Source organism: Atractosteus spatula, chromosome 10 (assembly GCF_055471065.1).
Source record: "Atractosteus spatula isolate fAtrSpa1 chromosome 10, fAtrSpa1.hap1, whole genome shotgun sequence".
NCBI lineage: Eukaryota > Metazoa > Chordata > Actinopteri > Semionotiformes > Lepisosteidae > Atractosteus > Atractosteus spatula.
Genome location: NC_142715.1, coordinates 25,405,472 through 25,430,216, shown reverse-complemented (window position 1 = coordinate 25,430,216; position 24,745 = coordinate 25,405,472). Strand labels below are relative to the sequence as shown.

At 41.5% G+C, this 24,745-nt stretch overlaps 1 protein-coding gene across 1 annotated transcript in view; it reads left to right on the top strand.

Annotated features, from left to right (window-relative positions):
• Positions 1–2,368, top strand: part of LOC148826650 (antigen WC1.1-like) — a 42,304-nt gene extending 39,936 nt beyond the window's left edge. Inside the window, exon 20 of the mRNA XM_088926363.1 lies at positions 1,970–2,368. Within this exon, the coding sequence (XP_088782489.1) occupies positions 1,970–2,368 (399 nt within the window). The remainder of the gene's footprint in view (positions 1–1,969) is intronic.
• The last annotated feature ends 22,377 nt before the right edge of the window (positions 2,369–24,745 follow it).

The window sequence follows — 24,745 nt, the reverse complement described above, 5'->3', positions numbered from 1 at the left end:
CATCTGCTCACATTTACACCCTACACACATTGATAGACAAACACGTCCACCAAAAACACAAAGGAAATGTTTTTGCCTGCTTTGTCGATTTCAAAAAAGCATTTGACTCGATTTGGCATGAAAGATTGTTTTACAATCTACTCCAAAGTGGCATAGGGGGCAAAGTGTATGACATAATTAAATCAATGTATTCAGAGAGCAAATGTGCAGTGAAAATTGGAAACAAAAGGACCAAATTCTTCACCCAAGGCCGTGGGGTGAGACAGGGCTGCAGCTTGAGCCCAACACTGTTCAATATCTATATCAACAAATTAGCAGGAATGTTAGAACAGTCTGCAGCTCAGACAGTCTCACTCTACACGACACAGAAATCAAGGGGCTGCAGCAGAACCTGGCACTGCTGGAGCAGTACTGTCAGACCTGGGTGCTGACAGTCAATCTGGACCAGAGTTATGGTTTTCCAGAAGAAAGCCAGACCTCAGGGAAACAGGTACAAATAAGAAGGAGGCTCTTCAACATCAATCCACCAACAAGAATCTGGCTCCAAATATTTGAAAGTGTAATCCAACCCATTGCTCTATATGGCAGTGAAGTGTGGGGTCCCCTCACAGACCAGGATTACACTCAATGGGACAAACACCCCACAGAAACTCTGCACATAGAGATCTGTAGAAACATCCTCCTTGAGCAGAGAAAAACACCTAACAACGGGTGCAGGGCCGAATTAGGCCAGTACCCACTATTGATAAGCATACAGAAGAGAGTATTAAAGTGTTGGCTACACTTAAAAAACAGCAACAAAAATTCCTACCACTACAAAGCCCTGCTGAGCCTAAAACAGAGCCCCCTGAGCCAGCTAGCCCACAACTCAGATTCAACCACATCACAGCACAGATCAAACAGCAATATCTCACACACTGGGACACACACACACAAACACAACATAAACTGGAATGCTACAGAACCCTAAACAGACAATACACACTAGCTGAATATCTGACCAAGATAAGAAACACCAAAAAGAAACAGACCCTGACGAAGTACAGGCTCAGTGACCACAGCTTGGCCATAGAAACTGGGCGACGCAGGCAGACCTGGCTGCCCAGAGAGGACAGGCTGTGCTCCCACTGCCAGTGGGGAGAAATAGAGACAGAGGTAAACTTCCCACTGCACTGTGACAGATACTCTGGGATTAGAGAAACATTCTTCCCTAAATCAGAAATCTAATCCCAGAGGTCCCACACCTGCCAGAATCACAACAGGTCCCAATCCTAATGGGAGAGGAAGGAGGGAACTCAGTGGAACTGGCAGCCCAGTATGTGATGTCCTGTCACAGCCAGAGGAACAGTGAGTCTGTCTCCCAATAATGCTCCTTCTGTCTACATGAAATGTAAATATTTTATCATATGTCTTTGTTTGAATAATTAGTTTTGTTTCTTTTTTTGGGTGTTTTGTTTTCTGGTGTGGGGGACTGGGAGAACTGTAAATAGACTGCACTTGTTTGCTTGGGTGCTTTTGCGGCGGAGCCAGTCTGAGATAAAACGGACCTACTCTGGCCTTGCTCAGGCCATTGTGTGACATTTTGGTGGCAGCAGCGGGATGGCCAGCCGTAAGACAGTGCATCCTGTGAGGAGAAGGAGAGGCCTGCATTCACAGAAAAATGCCTCATCCTCAACCCCAAAGACAGAAGAACCCTGGAACACAGTGACTTCTACGGAAGAGGAGGAATATGAAGACTTGGGAACCAAGCCTAGAAAGTCTTCACATCAAGTTGTGCAGACAGACACTGCACAAGGGACAGGATCTGAAGGGGCAGTGGTGACTTTGCTTCAAGAGTTTTTGAATATGCAACAAAAAAGAGAGGAGATTCTTTTGACAGAATTAAAGAAACTGAATGTGGAACAGAATGTCATAAACCAGGGTACGCCTGAATTGCGAACGGCACTGACAGAAGCCTCGTCTCCACCAGGAAGCCCACGATTGGCTCTTCCTACACCATCAGTACGACAAGCCCCCAAGGCAGCTCCTCAGGCGTTATCAAACAAACCCCTCCAGAGGAAGGAGCCCAAAATGCCCTCATCAGCAGGGAGAGGACATTGAAAATTACCTGCTGCGCTTTGAGCGCATGGCCCGGATGTGGGAATGGCCAGATGAAGAATGGGCAGTCAGACTGGTGCCATTACTAACAGGCAAAGCTTTGGAAGCTTATAGTACTATGGACGAGGACCGGTCCAACACCTACAGAGACCTGAAGGAGGCGATACTGGTGAAGTTCGACATCTCTCCAGAGACTTACCGACAGGGCTTCAGAGATCCGAGACTTCCACTAGGAGAGATACCAACGGAGACATACTGTATAACCGCCTAAAGGGACTATATAAGAGACGGATTCGTCCAGAACAGAGTACCAAGGAACAAATTGGAGAGACTATCATTTTGGAGCAACTACTGAATGTACTTCCATCTGAAACCAGGACATGGGTAAAGGAACTTGACCCACCAGATGGATTAACGGTGGCAAAATTGGCACTACAGTACGTGCATGCTCATCAAGGGGAACAAAGGAAATATCCATCGGTAGTTTCCAGAGGTATCCGGACTAGTCAGGACTTCAGAGGTAACGCAATAGATATGCAAAGACCGTAAGTGGAGGATAAAGCACCTATAAGGAGGACTTTTGTCAAAGAACTGGTTTGCTTTTATTGTCAACAAGCAGGACATAAAGCTGCAGTGTGTCCAGTGCGTAAACCAAAATTGACAGGGTTTTGTTATGTACCTAGAGAAGGGGACATATTTAAGGAAAGAAATGGAGATAAAGAAAACTGTTCATGTTGGCCAGTAATTTTCAATGGTCAATCTGTGCAAGCTTTATTGGATACGGGCAGTTCAGTGTCTCTAGTGAAACATTCATTAGTCTCAGATAGTAGAATAGACTATGAAACGCAAATTATGGTTCAGTGTGTACATGGAGATAAACGAAAAAACCCAATGACAGAAATAACTATAAAAGTAGAGGGGCAATTTTATTGATTAATTGTAGGAGTTGTTCAGTACTTACCTGCAGATGTTATTTTGGGAAGGGATTTACCATTTTTGATTGATTTGCTGAAAAGTGTAAATGCTTCCATAATGGCTAATGTACACCTATCATGTCCAGTGGTCACTAGGGCCCAAGCAAAAGCTGGTCTGCAACCCTTGCCAGACCTAGACGATAGTCTGTGTGAAGGTGGGACAAAAGGGCCTAGGAAAACGCGTCAACAACGTCATTTGGCTAAATATATAGGTACACCAGAACCCAAAGTTGATCATTCTGAACTGGTTATACATGAATGGAAGGTCCCTGATGATATTGCTAGGTTGCAAAGGAATGATCCATCGTTAAAGCCTTTATTTGATAGGGCCATGGTTGACAAAGAAAAAACGGATACCAAGTATGAGTACAAAGATGTTTTTTCTATTGAAAATGACATTTTGTATAATGGGAAAGCTGGGAACAAGTGTCTTGTGGTACCAACTAGTTGTAGACCATCGGTAATGCACCTGGCACACACCCCAGTGGGCAAAAGACGTATAATATACGTCTATTAAACACATACCTTAGACGTCTAAATGTGGTCTGCAATTTGTCTAGAATGAAATTCTAATATACGTCTAAAGTTATACGTCAATTATACGTCTATGTTTAGACGTTCATTATACATAAATGGTTGGAGTTCTATTATACGGATAAATTTAGAGGACTATTATACATATATGGTTGGAGTTCCGGATAACTTTAGAGGTCTATTATACGGATAACTTTAGAGGACTATTATCCGTATATGGTTAGAGGTCTATTATACGGATAACTTTTGACGTCTATTATACGTACATGGTTAGAGGTCAATTATACGGATAACTTTAGAGGTCTATTATACGTATATGGTTAGAGGTCTATTATACGGATAACTTTAGACGTCTATTATACGTATATGGTTAGAGGTCTATTATACTTTTATACTATTATAATTGTCCACTATTTGCAAACCCTGTCTAATTGTCCTAACAGTTAGAACCAAAAACCTATTATTTTCAGTGTCCAGATCTCCTGGCCCCCTGCCTTGCATATGCATTCTTCAAGTAACACATTGCGTGCTCCTTTATGTCTTTTTCTGTTGATGTAGGGTGGGACTTCAGCACCGCAGCTAGGAGAAAATTATATAATATTACTTCCCAAATAAATGATGATTAATATCTTCTTTAGTATAATCTAAAAAATGAATGGTTTACTAAGCTCAAAGCTGAAATAAATGTATAAAATTTGGCTTGCATCATAGCAGTTGAGCAATAAAGTCTGTCCTAATTAAAGAGTACCCAAAGTTTGAAAGTACAACATAGAATAAGAATAGAGAAACGGCAAAACGATTTTGTGTCATCTTCCCCATTCACACTATTTTTATGTGCCATTTTTTGCTTATTCACGTACTATTTTAATCAAAATAATATTAAGGAAGATCTGTATGTATTCAGATAGTATTATTATTGTTCATACTTACTCGTCAAAAGAGGATTGCTGAGATATTTGCGGATATACTTCTACGTTTGAAAAACGTGTCCAAAATGGTGACCAACGAATACTAGCAATGCATTGTGGTATATAACCGGAAAATATACTGGGTTAGATATTTTCTCAACGTATGCGTTTATTAATGTTGTCGATATTATGGTTGAAATTTAACATTGATAATACATCGCGGCTATGTGCCCCCCTGATGTGCAATTTTAACGCATGCAGTTAGTAAGGATCGGGCACTGTTGTATGGTATTATATATAATGACATTATGGAATTGGATGGGGACAGGCCTGGCATCACGGGGGGAGGGAGGAATGTCGCCCCTTCAGTTTTGGGCAAAAAGATTTACCTAACTTAATTTGCGCCCTAAAAAAATAGTTGTACTTTGTCAATGGTCAGACAACACTAAATGACACGAACAGTCACTCATTCTGTTTGATGGGCAGGAGGGCTATCCGTCCAGGAACTGCACATATCAGTGTCGTTATTGAGTGTCAACATTACGATCCTGTTTGCTCAGGTGGACCGATTCCTTGCAGTAGTTTATCATTATACTTAAAATCGTTATATAACTAGGACTAGTTATAGCAGTCTGTGCTTTCTGTTGCTTTTACAACATTTTTTTCTTAACGATTCAGAACGTCCATGTAGCTGCAAAAATGAACGCTTATGGTACTTTTCGCTCCAGGCAATACAAACCGTGAGAGTGACGAAAAATGTGAAACTGAACTTCATTGCAAATACCAGATTGCTAGTCGTTATCTTCTATCATGAAGCACTAATCAGTGGCATAGCTGCGAGATTTCATTTGGGTAGCTGCACCGTACAGCTCCGTTTCAACCGAAATATCACCCCCCCTCAGAATTTCAGACGCCCCCCTACAGATTTTTCCCCGGGCACCGCGCACTGATGGGGACGGGGTGTCCAGGAAATGGTATCAACTTTTCTCAAGAAAATAAAAATAGAAACTCTATAGGCACTCAAACATTTTACTGTTTTTTTCAGGCAGGTGGCAAGACCCCCTCAGCAAAACCCTTGTATGCCAAGCTGTGGGCATTGATTCGTCGAATATACGTATATTCACGGCGAAAATACGGCTATACGTATATATACGTTGCCTCGACGTATAATCAACGTCGAATTGTAACCATAAAATCGACGACATGAATAAACGCATATATAACGTCGAAAACACATCTAACACAGTACCTGAGGCTTTTTACTGTATGTATCGTGTGTGCCGCAACTAGGAGTATACGGCACTCTGGACAGTGTACGAAGTAAATTTTTTTCGCAGTAATTAATTTATTATATTTACTATATTTATTATACACGTGTAAATTAATTACTGCGAAAAAAATTTACACGTGTATAATAAATATAGTAAATATAATAAATTAATTACTGCGAAAAAAATGTACACGTGTATAATAAATATAGTACATATAATAAATTAATTACTGCAAAAAAAATTTACACGTGTATAATAAATATAGTAAATATAATAAATTAATTACTGCGAAAATAATTTACTTCGTACACTGTGCAGAGTGCCGTATACTCCTAGTTGCTGCACACACGATACTTACAGTAAAAAGCCTCAGGTACTGTGTTAGATGTGTTTTCGACGTTATATATGCGTTTATTCATGTCGTCGATTTTACGGTTGCAATTCGACGTTGATTATACGTCGAGGCGACGTATATATACGTATAGCCGTATTTTCGCCGTGAATATACGTATATTCGACGAGTCAATGCCCACTGGGACTGTTCCATGGGCCGGACACCTGGGACAAAATAAAACATACATACGACCTAGTTCACGATTTTATTGGCCAACCATGTACATAGACATACAAAAGTACTATGCTACCTGTGCCATTTGTCAGAAGACCAGTAATGTCCGTAGGTCTGATAGAGCTCCTTTGCATTCATTACCCATCATTAGCACTCCATTTCAGAGAATTGCAATGGACATAGTGGGACCCCTAGAAAAGAGTAGCACCGGGTACCAATATATACTGGTAATTTGTGATTATGCTACTAGATTTCCTGAGGCATTTCCATTGCGAGCTATTACCACATCCAGGATCATTAGTGTTTGATACAATTATTCGCAAGAGTAGGCATCCCAGAGGAAATTATTACAGACCAGGGCACCAATTTTACATCTCGTTTAATGAAACAGCTGTATAACCAACTTGGTATTTCAGCAATCAAAACAAGTCCATATCATCTTCAAACGGATGGGTAAGTGGAACGGTTTAACAAGACCCTTAAAAATATGCTTAGGAAATTCATATCCGATACAGGTAAAGACTGGGATAAATGGTTACCTTTCCTCTTGTTTGCATATAGAGAAGTTCCACAGGCGTCTACAGGTTTCTCCCCCTTTGAACTGTTGTACGAGTAGACTGTCTAGGGACCCCTGGATTTATTAAAATAGAGTTGGCAAGGCGCATCTGCTAAAACAACCGAAAAGGGAATCTTGCAGTACGTACTCCAGATGAGAAACCGGTTAGAGACATACCAGGAAAGAGCAAGGAAAAATCTCCAGGAAGCTCAACAAGCCCAAAAACGATGGTATGACCAATATTCACGGCATAGAGAGTACCCCCAAGGACAGAAGGTTCTGCTGTTGCTTCCATCTACAACTAGCAAACTGTTAGCAAAGTGGCAAGGACCATATACTATTCTGCGGAGGATGGGACCAGTAACATATGAAATTCATCATCCAGAAAAAGGGAAAGGAACAGACATATCATGTGAACCTTATTAAAGAATGGAAGGAACAAGAACCTGTTCAAGGAAGTGTGTGTATGGTACGGAAGATTGAGAAAGAGGATGGGGACGATAGCAGAGAGCCAAGAGATTGGAAACAGCAGACAGAAATTTCATTTACACATTTGACAACTACACAAGGAATAGAATTGCAGCAAATGTTTACTGAATTCCCCATCCTGTTTTCACAAACACCAGGAAAAGCAAAGGTACTCCATCATTCAATAAACCTTAAGGACCCCTCTCCGATCCGTCAACGACCATACCGAGTACCAGAGAGATTAATTGGACCGTTAAAGACAGAGATTCAAGTGATGAAAGACTTAGGGGTTATTGAACCTTCAACTAGTGAATGGAGTAGCCCCATTGTGATTGTACCAAAGAGAGATGGTTCTCTATGAATTTGTCTAGATTTTCGGAAGCTCAATGCGGTATCAAAGTTTGATGCCTATCCTATGCCACGAGTAGATGATCTACTGGAAAAGATTGGATCAGCCAGTTACATTACAACTTTGGACCTTTGTAAAGGGTATTGGCAAGTACCACTGAAAGAACACTCCTGACCATACACAGCATTCCAGACACCACTAGGCCTGTATCAATTCAGTAATGCCTTTTGGATTACATGGAACTCCTGCCACGTTTCAACGACTCATGGACTGCGTACTGGAGGGATGTGATGCGTATAGTGCAGCATACTTAGATGACGTAGTCATCTTCAGTAACACCTGGAAAGATCATATCCAACATTTGCGACAAGTCCTTACGAAGATCCACCAAGCAGGACTAACCTTGAATACCCAGAAGTGTAAGTGGGCCAAGTCAGAAGCTCAGTATCTAGGTTATCTCTTGGGGAAGGGCAAAGTCAAACCTGAGGTGGGTAAAGTAGAGGCCATCCGGAATAGCTCTAGACCACGGACAAAGAAACAGGTCAGATCGTTACTGGGGTTAGTTGGGTGGTACCGGAGGTTCATACCACAGTTTGCGTCCATAGCAGCTCTCCTCACGAACCTCACAATCAAAACCGCCAAAAACCCAGTAGTCTGGACAGAGGAATGTGAACAGGCCTTCAACACATTTAAGGAACAGTTAACTTCAATACCGGTACTGAAGAGTCCAAATTTCCAAGAAAGGTTTCTGGTGCAGGTAGATGCCTCTTCTGTATAGGAGAATAGGAATAGGAGCGAATAGGAGCGGTGTTGGCTCAAGGGAAGACGGGGGAAGAACGTCCAGTCCTTTATTTAAGTAGGAAATTGTTACCACAGGAGACACAATACTCTACAATTGAGAAAGAGTGTTTAGCAATTAAATGGGCCTTAGATAGTCTACGCTACTATCTTCTAGGAAGAGAGTTTGAGCTAGATACTGACCATCGAGCATTATCTTGGTTACAAACAATGAAGGATCATAACGCCAGGGTGACAAGATGGTACCTGGCATTGCAGCCCTATAAGTTTCATGTTTGACACAGAGAGGGCAAATACAACATTACAGCTGACTACCTGTCGAGATTGCCCCTCCTTGGCAATCCTGAAGAGGAGGGAGGTAATGTGACAGAGGAGTCTGTCACAGGGTACAGATAGCACAGAAAATACAACATTCATACACCTTCCATTGAGCGGTTGCTAGATAAGTTCCTGAGGGTGCACACTCAGGGCTTGACTAGTAACTGCTATTACTTAATTTCATATACAGATGCAGCCATTCAAAATGCGCGGGCGATACCGCATTATTTTGCGGTACGCTGTACGCAGTCTACCGCAAGCTACCGGTAAATACCGCGAGTTACCGTAAATTCTCCTATAATACGACAAGCAAAATAATAGTATCCGGAATTTCCGCAAGGTGGAGCTAATAAAGCTCAACCTCTCATGTTTGAGCTGTAGCCATCAAAGTCTTTAACGAAGATATTACTAATAGTATTAATAATGAATGACCTTGGACAAGCTGTAAGTGTGAACTCAAAGTATTGCCCTGGTCAACATTCTTTTTTTCATTGACCGTCTTTGTAAAAGTAACACCACAGCATTTCGCAATCACGCATTTGTTTCCAATCATGCAAAGTACAGTGATTCACCATGCCTTTCACATGCTCATAAAAGAGATTGATTTAGGAACATAAACATATTACCTTATGCAAACTGTACTGTATACAGTATGTATATGTATATTTAATGTCTTAACTGTGCCCGTTTAAGTATTGAATATTCATATCTAATTTTACCACTGAAGGGAAATCTTAGTAGCTGAGCATAAAAAGAATAGGAGCATACTGCAACGCGTGTGAAGACCATAAACGATATTAATTTTGGAACATAAACATACAGTATATGGCTGGTCTCGGTACTTTAAAGAAAACATACACGAAACATGGTTTCATTATGACCAGAATCGGTCTTGAGATATTTTTAACTTGATTTACAGTATTTGAGAGGTATGTCTTAACACCGATACTACAGTGCTTAAGTACTGCTCACGTATATGTTTCTAGGTTTATATTATGCATTTCATACGGTCAAATTACTTTTGAGCAACTAATAAGAAGCGCGAAACGGTATGCGTTTTAGTTTCGTTTTGTGCTGGGACCCGTGGATTGATTAGAGATATCAAGTACATACAAGTCATTTTTTAAATGTTGTAGTTCGGCTTGAAAAAATGTTACGAGCACATCATCTATCAACAATTACACAGGTTCTGTTTCCATATTGCGGATTTTGGTTACGTAATATTATTTTCTAGATTTCACGTTGTGAATATATGATTTGGGCAAACAGAGCCGCAAAGAAGTACATTATGGGTTGTTGTTGTTTTTTTTTTGCAGTTTTATCTAGAACAAGCGATGCTTAAACCTTTGTCTGATTCTTGTGAAACTATCCACACGACAGTTACAGTACCTAGGAGTTGACTTCAGTGATGTCACTGATGGGATGTTTCTAAAAATCCATCCTCTGTAAAATGTCTTCTCTAGTTGTCCTGCATATGTATTCGCTAATGAAGCTGTGTGTTCTGAGCCTGGATCTCTACATTTCTGTATGAACCAGCTTAGAGGGCTAAAGACAGCTTGTGTTTAAATTGAGTGTAAGGCAATTTATGCTTCTAAAGTCATGGTCAGCATTTATTATTGTACTGTGCTGTAAACTTGTTCTGTGCCAAGTCACATTATTTTATAGCGTTTTTATAGCGTTATCAAATCCGGTGGCGCTGTGTGTTAGTTTCCTGACTCCCATGTTACATGGTCTGTGATTGAAACCTGCAATACCGGTTTAATTCGTCACAGCCAGCACTCCGGTTGTAAAGTAGAAGCAGGCGAGATTTCCAGCGAAAAACACCTCCCCCTTCTTCAGGTGTGAGGGTCTTCTGCTCAGAATGAAACGCTAAAATGTAATGTAGGCTCTGAATGGGTTCAATTATGATTTGGGCTTGATTAAGGTCGCTGCCTTTCATCTAAAACCCTACTTGAATTCTTCTAAACTAAAAATCAGTGTTAGTGAGTTCTAAATAAAGAGGTATCCAGGTAACAGTGAAACGGGCTGACAGTCTGGGGAGATCGCCCGTTTTCCATGTAAATAGTTCCCTGGTTCCGCACCCCTTGGTGTTTCTCTCGCTCTCTCTCGGGTCACCTGATCATTAGCTCGAAAGATTTGAGTGCTTTGTGTATATTCTAATGGTAGTGGGGGCAGGGTGTGTGGGAACAGGTTTGGTTGAAATTGCATTGGAGATCTATGTTCTTCACACCTGAAACATTTTCTCTGAAAGCATTTTCTTCGCAGTTTAACCGATCTTGTTACAGCATGTTACAGTTTACTATTATTAACCATATTAATTTTAAGTGCTTAATGTAAAATCTTGTAAAAATATATTTTCATTGTTCAAATATACATTAAGTCTGACTATCATATAATAAGTTAAATACAAAACTAAAGAAAAAATAGGGTTAAATATAATTCAAAATATTTTGCTAACAATGTTAACTGTTTATGAATAATAAAATGTATTAACTAAGGAGTAGGATGGCACAGTTGTTAGTATGTTTTTTGTTTTGTTTCTTTTTCATAAATACAACAGTAGTACCTGATGTCTCAGTGGCTTTCAAAATTAAATTATGCATGCAAACCTGTGAACTAGAAAGATAACTAAGATATCCATCCATTATATTCCATAATATCCATGAAATATATGGCGCTGAAATATGTGTGACGCAGTGGTGGCCTGACACGGTGAGGTGCCCTGGCAGCTGTATGATGCAGTGGTGGCCTGGCATGGTGAGGTGCGCTTGCAGCTATGTGACGCAGTGGTGGCCTGGCACGGTGAGGTGCGCTGGCAGCTGTGTGATGCAGTGGTGGTCGGGTATGTAGAGGTGCACTGGCAGCTGTGTGTTGTGACGCAGTGGTGGCCTGGCACGGTGAGGTGCGCTGGCAGTTGTGTGATGCAGTGGTGGCCTGGCACGGTGAGGTGCGCTGACAGCTGTGTGGTGTGGCGCAGTTGTGGCCTGGCACGGTGAAGTGCGCTGGAAGCTGTGTGATGCAGTGGTGGCCGGGCACGGTGAGGTGCGCTGGCAGGTGGGTGATGCAGTGGTGGCCTGGCACCGTGAGGTGCGCTGGCAGCTGTGTGGTGTGACGCAGTGGTGGCCTGGCACGGAGAAGTACGCTGGCAGCTGGCACCATGCTGAAAATGTTTGTACCAGACTTTTTTGAGGCCTGTTTAATTGTGTCTGAAGTCTGATGTTGTAAATTTTATTGTTAAAAAGATCCATGAAAATGTCACTACTAAAGTTATCTGGTATTGTTGGTATTGTAAGTGGCAAGTAGAGCTCATATTTTAGATTTTGTGTAGTTGCTAGCGTTGAACTGTGTGTTGGATGCACATGAATATATTCATTATATGCCAGCGCACCTCACCGTGCCAGGCCACCACTGCGTCACAACACACAGCTGCCAGCGCACCTCACCGTGCCAGGCCACCACTGCGTCACATAGCTGCAAGCGCACCTCACCGTGCCAGGCCACCACTGCATCATACAGCTGCCAGGGCACCTCACCGTGTCAGGCCACCACTGCGTAACACCACATAGCTGCCAGCGCACCTCACCATGCCAGGCCATCACTGCGTCACACCACACAGCTGCCAGCGCATGTAACCGTGCCAGGCCACCACAGCGTCACACCACACAGCTGCCAGCGCACCTCACCGTACCAGGCCACCACTGCATCACACCACACAGCTGCCAGCGCACTTCACCGTGCCAGGCCACCACTGCGTCACACCACACAGCTGCCAGCACACCTCACCGTACCAGGCCACCACTGCGTCACACCACACAGCTGCCAGCGCACCTCACCGTGCCAGGCCACCACTGCGTCACACCACACAGCTGCCAGCGCACCTCACCGTACCAGGCCACCACTGCGTCACACCACACAGCTGCCAGCGCACTTCACCGTGCCAGGCCACCACTGCGTCACACCACACAGCTGCCAGCGCACCTCACGGTGCCAGGCCACCACTACATCACCCACCTGCCAGCGCACCTCACCGTGCCCGGCCACCACTGCATCACACAGCTGCCAGCGCACTTCACCGTGCCAGGCCACAACTGCGCCACACCACACAGCTGTCAGCGCACCTCACCGTGCCAGGCCACCACTGCATCACACAGCTGCCAGCGCACCTCACCGTGCCAGGCCACCACTGCGCCACACCACACAGCTGCCAGCGCACCTCACCATGCCAGGCCACCACTGCATCATACAGCTGCCAGCGCACCTCACCGTGCCAGGCCACCACTGCGTCACAACACACAGCTGCCAGTGCACCTCTACATACCCGACCACCACTGCATCACACAGCTGCCAGCGCACCTCACCGTGCCAGGCCACCACTGCATCATACAGCTGCCAGGGCACCTCACCGTGTCAGGCCACCACTGCGTAACACCACATAGCTGCCAGCGCACCTCACCATGCCAGGCCATCACTGAGTCAGAGATTAAATAAAACCTCACTCGGACCAAACAAATTTATATTTCTAAATATCACAACATGATCGAATTTAAGTCATTTTAATAACAATGAATAGTCACCTAGGCGTTACAATATAAACATTTATATTGATTTAAATAACGTTTTGATTTAAATTGCAAATGCGGGTTTAAATATATGTGTTTTTTGATTCACAATCAGACAAATGCAACATAAATTGATATCTTTGTCTTCTAAGTATCTTAATAAACTTTCAGCATAGCTTTCTCCCCGTTTAGATTTATTTTGGGATCAAACGTGGAAAGATTAGATTGTAATCATTTTTATTTTTTAAATACATTTTAGAAAAGTGTAATCTATACTAAAAAGCTGTACACCACCTGCTATAAAGATACATATTGTAATACTTTCGGGTTCAGATAGGACAGACACAAGAACTCAGACTTGCGGAGTTAAAGCAAGTTAAAGCCTTGATTTTATATATCACCTTTAAAAGTGGCATCTCAAAGCAAAGTAAATACCCAACACTGATTGTACCCATCTGTCATGCTAATAAAGCAGCTTGAATTGAATTGAGGGGGGGGGGGTATATTTGCTTTGTGTATAAAGTACATTGTGAATGTTTTCACAGCCTTCACTTTGTCGTTTTTATGCCATTTTTTGACCACGCACGAATATTCCTATGTCCGTATCTTCGCAAGGGAATCAGTGCGAATTTTAATACTAATTAAATGACCGCGGGCACTTTCCACCCCCTCTACATTCTCAGAGTAGAACAGACAAACCTTCTAATGAAAGACGGTCCACCCCCCACGGACAGGAAAAGTGCCCACAGGCACTTAAACTTAATATGGTCAGTAACAGTAAACAGTAACATGGTCAGAAGGAGCACGTACAAACGTTTCCGAAATAACCACATGTAAGACTCTGATGCTTAAAATGTTTAGGGAGAAAGTGGAATACTGGTGTGTATTTTTTCTTTAAACTACCAATACCAGCCATATACAGTCTGTAACGTAGGGATTTCTATATGTCTTTATTTAGTGGTTACATTAGTGACAAAGGCTAAACTTTTAGCTTCAGTAACGTGTACATGTCTCCCCTTTTTATAAAACGACATGGTTGAAAACTGTTCCAGAGCCACTGTTGTTTCATCAGTGAAAAGTACATCATGAAATGCCTCTCCCTGTTCAATCCACTGGAAAAAAGAAAAGGAGCATAAAGCTTCTGATGGTCATAAACGATATTCATTTAGGAGCAGCATCAGAGGTATGTTTTTAACTGCACTGCATTGGAGAGAATACCATAGTGTGTTTTTTTTTTACTCCCTGGCGGAAACTGGCTTCCAGAAGAATCAGTATGGCTCAGAGATTAAATAAAACTTCACTCGCACCAAACAAATGTATATTTCTAAATATCACAACATGATCAAATTTAAGTCATTTTAATAACAATGAATAGTCACCTATGCGTTACAATATAAACATTTATATTGATTTAAATCGCGTTTAAATCACCTTTATTTAAAACCCATAAATAAAGCTGATACTGTTTAGACTTTTAATTATTTAAAACTGTATTAAAGCAGCACGATACACAATGCAACGTAAATCGCTATCTTTGTCTTCTGTGTAATAATGTTCACCTCTCTGTCCAGCAAATTTACAATAGTAATAATAATGAACTTTATTGTATATGGCGCCTTTAAAGGTGGCTCCTCAAAGCGCTTTACAGGTTAAAAACAATACTGTTAGGCTGGGAAAACGATTTTTTTTTAAGAAATACAAAATGAGATATAATGATATGTTCTGGCTTAGACATTAACGAAGAGCATAACGCGTGTACTGTATACACTGCAAGTACAACCCCCCTCTCTGCAGGAGTGCTGGCTGTGACGAATTGAACCGGTTTCACGGGTATTTTCAAAGTAGGAGGCGAGATTTCCAGCGAAAGACACCTCCCCCCCCCTCAAAAACCCAGTAAGTACAGTACTTACTAGTTAAAGGCTAGGCTCCTCAATGAAATCGCTTTAACATGCTAATGCGTTGGTGTAACAGTCCGGGCGTGGCAAGCTTCTAATTTCAACCCGACTACGGCGAAAGGAACCCTTCTTTCATTAGAAGACAATGAACATATTTTAGCCCTGAATGAATTAATAGCAAACATGGTTTACATAAAAGACATTTTTCCAAGAAAGTTTAGCCTTTGTTACTAATGAAACCACTAAATAAAGACATAAATATAAAAATCTTAAGATTTTTAAAATACATGACTTTGCTAAAATTTATTTGAAAATAAAAACAATTACAACCGCCAGGGGAGGGAGAGAACAGGGGAGGGATGTTGGTTTTGCATAAGGGGCGGGGCTATGGAAATTAGGTCTGTTTGGGAATGTGTAGTTACATGTTCTGGCTGTTTGTGAATTATCATTGTTGAGTATGGAGTGTTGAGGTATTGATTTTGTGTAATGCTTTATGTTGAAAATTGAGGTGGATTTTGTTTATGATAAACAGGATAAACTGGGATGGGAGGAAGGTTTGGTTTTGCATAAGGGGCGGGATTATGATAATTAGAGGACTTTGCGAGAGTAAAATGGTTTGATATATTTGATTTTGTATTGTGGTTGTTATCTATGTTTTTGGTTGGTATTATGTTTATATGGTTGTTTTTGTTGGTTGGTTGTTATTATGGTTATTAATAATACGATCTATAGTTGAAATCTGAGCCTAAATAAAAAGAAAAAGCATTTTCAGAGAGCAATTACGCTGTGTTTATGTAGAATAAGTGATTAGGTTTATGAGCAATCTAATTACTTATTCGTTTAAAACGCTATATAAAATAAAGTTTATTATTAATTTGCTGGACAGAGTGGTGAACATTATTATGCATAAGACAAAGATAACGATCCTGATCAGTTTAGAAATCTGTGTACACTGTAAGGTTTTTACTTCTTAAACTTTTAAAATACACGTTTTGAATAGAAAGAAATCCTCTTCCTGGTACAGTATGTATAGCAAACCAGCACGTCTTTTTTCTCCAATCAGAGGGGTGTCAGATGGTGTCAGCCAATCACCATTCTGAAGCCCTACCATAATCTCTGGTATGGGGAGACCCCAGAATTCTGTCCCATAGTTTAGACAGATGATAGATACTTTTATTGATCCCGTGAGGGAAATAAAGTAAATCATTTTCATTTTAGGAAATTATTAAACGCTCGGTTAAAAGCAAAGGAGATTGTCTGTTATAGTGGACATAAAAACAAGAGTTCGCTGGCATTATATCCTAGAAGACACAGACCGGCGCCAGACCGGTAAAATGCCTGATGAACTAGGGATTGGACAGTTTCCAAGTGCTTGTACAATTGATGGAAATGTTCAAATAAATGTGCAAAAGAAATAAACAAAATAATCATTTATTTCTTTATCATATTGGGTAGCTAATGTCCTCTCTTTGCTAGTTAGTGGCTGTGTTTCTGCATTCGGTAGCAACGGGTGACTGTTCTCAGGCGGAAGATGTAAACAGCTTAATGTTCGTGTTAAATAATTTTTTAAAATTAAAATTCATTCTATACAGCAATCGCATATTTGGGTACCGTTTCATAAAACTTTCATGCTTAAAATGTTTAGGGAGAAATGGAAGACTGGTGTGTATTTTTTCTTTAAACTACCAAGACCAGCCATACACAGTACAGTTTACATACATACAGTAATGTTTATGTTCCTAAATTAATATTGTTTATGACCTTCAGATGCGTTATGCTCCTCTTCTTTTTATGCTCAGCTACTAAAATTTCCCTTTAGTGGTAAAATCCATATAAATATTCAAAACTAAGCGGATTAAAATGTGCACAGTAAAGACATTAAATGATTAAATCTTTGCACTACCAACCAATGCACCACGAGTGCCCCTGTCGGTCATTTTGGCCAGCCAATCACTTACCGCGGTGCCCTCCGGTGCCCTGCGGTGGCTTGTGGGTAGGTTACTGTACCGTGGGTTTTTACCGCGCATTTTGAATGGCTGTATCTGTACATTCACGTACATAAACATACCTAATTTCACATACATTCAAATACTTAAACACGGGTATGAGTGAGTACTGTGGTGTGAATGGAGAGCGCTCTCAAAATGGATGTTACTCACTGTTTGTTTGGTGTCAGTACTTCTGCGGTGAGTCAGCCTATGGTGGCCTCAAAAGGCCAAACCTAACCCCAGTTCTCAAGGGTTATTTATGGAAAGGGGAAAAACCACTTTGAAGTAGAGAAATGGTTTGCTCCAGAGGGGGAGGGGCTTACAAGCTATTTAAGCTGGCTCATCAGCCTAAGAGCTGGTCGCTGGTCGCTGGTCGCTGGTCGCGAGTCGCGAGTCGCGAGTCGCGAGTCGCGAGATAGTGGACTTACCTTTATTTGGATAATTTGTTTTATTTTCTGGTGTGGGGGACTGGGAGCACTGTAAATAGACTGCACTTGTTTGCTTGGGTGCTTTTGCGGTGGATCCAGTTTGGAAAAAATGGACCTACTTTGGCCTTGCTCAGGCCATTGTGTGACAGCAGGCTTCAGACCTTTTATTTTATTTATAAAGGAGGGCGTATTCAGAAATGTGTAATTCCTGTTTTAGAAATGCTTTGGGCAGTGTGTTTTATATAACACACAAACAGTATTCTAATTGTATACTGTAGACCTGTGTAGCAATCGTACTGGATGTGACTGGGATTCTAAAATGTTTCTTGAAAAGGTATTCAGGGCTGCTTGAATCTATAATAAAAAAGTGACCCAAAACTTCCTACCTTCCAATCACTGATGTCGCTCTCCCTAAACCCGTACGTGATGTTTTGCAGATGTGCAGTGTGCCTTTACTCCTGTATTAAAAACGACCTCTGTTGTTGGGCGGAGTTGAAGGAGAACTAACTGCACAGAAAAAGTATGTAACGATAAAATGTTTCTACACTTCAGAATGTCCCTTTAAATCCCTGCTCACACACGTCGGTGTGGGAAGCGGGCAGGTAGAGAGCTTTTACAGATGCTCATGATGTTTCTCATGGGTTGTTGCCTGCAGTAGCATCTCTCTCCACGCCTTTGGAAAGAAAAGAGTGGCTCCAGTGCAAGGTAAGGTCAGAACAGCTGGTCTGGTTGTCTTAGAAAACAAAATATTAAAATCAACAGGGAAATTGAACAATACAGAAATCAGCGCAGTATACAATAGGAAGCAATCAAACAAAATGCTCAGCAAAAATCGTAGTTGAGTAAATTGGTGTAAAAAAAATATTTGTAAGCAAAGGAGAGCCCGCACTGCACATGAAACACATCAATCATTCAGCATTTCTGAAACGTTTAATTGAATTGACAAAGAAATCCTCTCCTTAAACTTCGATAAGGATTATCTGTTGAGCCAGCAGGCGTAAGACTGCAGTTGCCCGTTTCTCACAAGTGTTTGAAGTTGTGGATAACGTTTAGCAGGTTTGGCGCCGTGGCTTAGCTGGTTAAGACGCCTCACTAAAAACCAGGAGACCCTGGGTGCAAATCCCAGCGGTATCTATTTGTAGACAACAGGCCACTCACTGCCAATATTTATGGAGCTCAATTTAAAGACAATGGGAGAAGCATGAGTTACAGCTTTCTGCAGCTGTTTTATATAGCTTTGGCTCTGTGGTGCAACAGAGAGCATGTTGGACTTTTAGGCCTTGATAGAATGAAGTCATTCAAAGGTTGTGGGTTCGAGTCCCACCAGAGTCACATATCATTTTGATTCAACCTTTCAAAATCCTCTAGGCATTGGTGTAGATCAAGTCAAATAAAGGACTTCTTAAGAGTCCACAGTTGAAAATGAACCAGCAGCCACAAGAAAGAAATTAGCACTGGACTGTGATCACATTACTCCTGTCCTGGAGTCCTTGCACTGGCTTCCTGTAAACTTCAAAATCCTCATGCTCACCTATAAGGCTCGGCACCTCAGTACCTGTCTGGTTTATCACCCTACTCCCCACGTCACAACCTTCGCTCTTCTAATTGTGTTCTCCTATCTGTCCCCCAGTCCGTCTACAATCAATGGGTGACATGGCCTTCTCCTGTTTTGCCCCAAAGCTCTGGATCTTTATCCCCAAGGATATCAGAGAGTCACCTTCTCTAAACTCCTTCAAATCCAGACTCAGAACCTCCTTCTTTAGAAGAGCCTTTATTGAACTATTCTTTACCCCTCTGTTCCTACTGTATTTAATACCATCATCTACTGTCTCCTCTAACTGTGTATTCTCATCCTGCTTATCTTGTGTATTTTTTAAATTTTATTGTTGTAATTCTGTAAAGCACGTTGAGAAACCACCTTTAAAGGTGCTATATAATGTAAAGATGATTATTATTATTATTATTATTATTAATGAACACTGATTACATGCGGTCCTTCTTTGCAAAGGATTGCAAAGGTTGGTGTGGTGTCTCCGGGGGAAAGTTTATGTAAATGAAAGTAGTACTCACACCACACTTTTCTTTCCTGAGTTTCGTGGCGTTTCGTCCTCCCACTCTCTTCCAAATACAGTCCGTAATCCGTTCCCTTAATCCTGATCCGATCCGATCCGAGTTCCAAAAGTCCGTAATAAAGCCAGTCCGCGATGTATCCTTATCCCGTGTCCGTAATCCAAAACCGTAAACCTTTTCTCCTTTCAGTAGTCCGTTATTCTTTAGCCCGATCTTAACATGCACCCCTTTCCTCTCTTTTCCTCCAAACCTTATTCACCTTATCGGCTTCCGCGCTGTTCACTGCCTCCGGGGCACTTATATTTCGGTTCCTGATGCGGCTCAGCTGTGTCTCATTGTTTCTTAGGGTAGACCCTTTCCATTTACTGGTCAGCTGATTCTTTTTGGCCGCCATCTTGCTAAGGTCCATCTCTAGTATTTTCAGTGTTTCATTCACGCTGGACCTAAAGAACAGAGAACACTGTTGAAATTGCTTAACTGCCTAGCAGACACTTTGTCACCTTCTTCTGACTTGTATTTAACGTGACTCTCTGAAAACGTGGCACGTTTTATCTGTGCTACCTGAATGGAGGGCGAGCGCACTCATAAGAATCATAGATTTACAGCAAATGTGTGTTTTTTTTGCTTCTTAACACTGAGATAGTTGGAGATATTTGGCAGCAGTGGGATTCCAACTCACACCCCCAAAGAGACTGCAGCTTTAATCCAGCTCTAAACTAAAAACTGGGTGACTTGTAAGGGCTGGTAGGAGAGGAAAGGAATAAATGCTTCTTTTTTGGACAAAGTCTTTATCTACTAAAAGAAGGAAAGAAATATTTGATTATTATTTTTTCACCAGTTGTTTTGATCAAATTATTGTAACGCAGTGCCATATTAAGGTATAATATGTACATGAACGTCATGTCTGAGTTGGTGATGGCAGCTGACTATCGCTGGAGGACAGTTCATCATGAGCGTGTAAGACAGTATATGAGGGAGTAGAGATTGGCCTCTGTGGCGCAGTGTTTTAGGCAAATGTAAGGTTTTTTTTCTTCTAAAATATTTTCAAATGCGTTTTTGTTGCTGAAAATTAATCTTGTGCATTTGAATGAATTCCGATATTGTCACCTAATTCTATACATTTTATAATCAGACTAGAACATTTAGAGGAGCTCAATTGCATAAATTAATTGCATAGTGATAGTATTTCTTGCCTTTAAAATACTTAAGTCCAAAATGTAGAGAAGGTGCTCCTGTTTTCACCATTATAAGAACTGTGATGCACCAGTAATATTTACTCTCATAAAAGTATTGTAATTGTATTGTTCTGTTCTGTAACAGTCTTGAGTGACACAAATCTTCTGTTTTACTGCACTACACTTCTCCAGGAGTCAGTTCAGCACACAAGGATCCTCAGTCAAACAAACACTGCAATCGCTTGATAAAAGCCATTCCTCATCCTTTCTCTTAGTATTGGTGCAACTTTTGTATGCAAAGGAGGTGACTTGACAATGAAAGGTGTGATCACCTTAAAGAGAGTCTTCATGAAGGTGAAGACCTACATGCAGTTCATCATACGTGAGCGCGGACTTGCCCACCCCTCCACTCCCCACCATGATGACCTTGTGGAATGAAGGTGTGCGTTGGCAAGCTCTCCACAGTCAATTGACTGGACTTGTGAAGAAACCAATCTCATTCAACAACGATACACATGAAGCTGAATCTGTGAGCTGATTGACAAAAAAATGTCGCTTCAAATTTTCCGCAAGCTGTTTTACTTGTCTAACCACCTCTTCCTACTTTACAGTGAGCACATATATTTCAGTTTCTTCTCTTACTTTTTCTTACTATTTTACTGTCCCTTTCCCCTATGTGGAGATGTATCCACATCCGAAACCCCATGTTTCACCCTACGTTTGTGCCAGTTTTACATTCTGTGTAGGAGCCCAACTTACAGAGGTCCAGTGGTGCAGTCGGTCAGTGTGTGGTATGCACACAGCTGTGCACAGTGGAGTTATACTGAGGTTGTGTGTTCAAGCCTCCCCTGCAGCCATTTAGTCTTTTGAATGTTTTTCACCAATAAAAAGTTCATTAGCCATAGCAATTTCTCTGCGACTTTTGCAGGTATTCATAATGAGAATAATGTTTTGTATGTGATAAATAACCACACCAGAAAATATTGGAGAGAAATGGCTTGTCGCACTATTCGCAGCAGGCACTCAGACACAGAAATGTCCTGTCATTAAAGAAAATTCATGAAGAACAGGAGTGACATCATTGCAAACGCAATATTTTCTGATGTCTGTTTTGGTTAATAATCATTTGTGTGGGAATTACTTCTGTCATTATTACTAATACTGATAAAAACAAAGGACACACAGATCTCTGGATGTTGGTCTGGACTCTAGAAAGTGTTTCTATTTGCAAGCGGCTATGGACCTCAACACCTGTTGATGGGTCACTTCTGTCAGACACACCAGTGGAACCCAAGCCCACCTACACACACATTCACACACACTGATAGATATACTGTACACCTACACTCTCACACACATTTACACTCACAGACACATCACACATTTATACACACAATCAGACACTCACACACTCACATATATACACTCACACATGCTATCATCATTAATACTCACATAGACACAGACACTACACACACTGACAGACATACCAACACATACACTTACAAATATAAAACTACACACTGACAGACACCACACACTCACACACACCATACACACACATTCATAGGCATGCATTCACAGAAACAAATAGACACTACGCATACTCACAGACACACACTTATAGACACCAAACACTCAGAGACCCCACACGCTCACACACTAACAGCCCACACACGCACAGGCACCACACACTTCCAGACACACACCCACACACGCACAGATACCACAAACACACTTATCTACAGATACACAATAACTGACACAAATATAAATACTACTAATACTACATCAGTAACACTATCACTAACACTGACACAAACTACTAATAATAACAGTAATGCTGTTACTAAAACTAACATTACTACTAGTGTTAATATTCTAACAGTAACACTATAATTAATATTAACAGGAATATGAACATTAAAACTAAAATGATCAGTAGTGCCACTGTCATTAATACTGTAACACAACAGGGGTTCAGGCAGGCACCCTTGCCACATTAGCCCCACTGTCAGGGGATTGAACCTGGGACTCCCACATCACTCAGCAGGGACCCAGCCCGGTGAGCCAAAGAGAGATCTCTCTACAGCCCAGTAGCTGTAGTCCTGCTATCACAGGGAAGGGCGGTGACATCACCGCTCTGGTAAGCCGGCTCTTACACAGTACCTGTCGGCCGTAAGCGTTACAATACTCACATGAACACTAGCATTAAAACTACCAGTTGTACTCTCACTAATATTAACATGAAGACACTGATATTAGTATTAGTTGCTGCCCGTGATGTCACACCACTCTTTGTGACGAAGGCGAGACACTTATACGCGTGCAGTGACTGGGCGCCTGTCGCCGTGGTTACCATTCTTATGATTTATAAACACTGGAAAAATGCATTTAAACTGTTACTTACATACATTTATGAACTTGAAATATCATTTTCTAGCTCTAGGATACAGTTACCTAAATAATAATATGAATAATCATTGTGTAATTTCGGATTGAACATTATTAACCCTATCTATCTATCTATCAATTGGCTTCATTACTCTGCTCTCCTCCCCACTGATAGCTGATGTGTGGTGAGTGCTCTGGCACACTATGGCTGCCGTTGCATCATCCGGGTGGATGCTGCACATTGGTGGTGGTGGAGGGGAGTCCCCATTACTGTAAAGCGCTTTGAGTGGAGTATCCAGAAAAGCGCTATATAAGTGTAAGCAATTATTATTATTATTAGCCCTAAACGCACTATGGTAATTGGTCGATACAGTCATTATCGTCCTGGCCAAATTTCCCTTTGGCCCTTACCAATCATGGCCTCCTAATAATCCCCCCTCTATGAACTGGCTACATTATTCTGCTCTCCTCCCCACTGATAGCTGATGTGTGGTGAGTGTTCTGGTGCACTATGGCTGCCGTCGCATCATCCAGGTGGATGCTGCACATTGGTGGTGGTGGAGGGGAGTCCCCATTACTGTAAAGCGTTTTGAGTGGAGTATCCAGAAAAGCGCTATATAAGTGTAAGCAATTATTATTATTATTAGCCCTAAACGCACTATGGTAATTGGTCGATACAGTCATTATCGTCCTGGCCAAATTTCCCTTTGGCCCTTACCAATCATGGCCTCCTAATAATCCCCCCTCTATGAACTGGCTACATTATTCTGCTCTCCTCCCCACTGATAGCTGATGTGTGGTGAGTGTTCTGGTGCACTATGGCTGCCGTCGCATCATCCAGGTGGATGCTGCACATTGGTGGTGGTGGAGGGGAGTCCCCATTACCTGTAAAGCACTTTGAGTGGAGTGTCCAGAAAAGCGCTATATAAGTGTAAGCTATTATTATTATTATTATTTATTCACTGTTTTCTAGATATTTAAACAGGATCAAGAAAAGAATCAGTACTCACCAATCGGTGAAGTTTATCGATTTTTCTATGGTTCTTCAGTTGAAATAATTGGTTGTCGATAGATAAGTGATCAATAACTCTTCTCTGTGCACTCCGTGCACCTCCCGTGCTCTCTCTCTCTGATCCCGGCGCTCTGGCTGGTGTCTGTGACGTCACAGCCCTTATTCTGATAGAGCAGAGCGCGTCTCTGCTGCTTTTGTGTGTCTTATTTCATGAATGCCAGAGGTACTCGAAATGTTGCAAAAAAAAAGCGTTTTTTGTGTTGTTAAAAAATGAGTGCTGATTTTTATTTTATACAGTAAGCGCATGCATGTTGAAACACTAAATTCTATAAATAATTGAGAAATAATAAAGCCAGGAAAACATGATATATGTAAAAATAAAA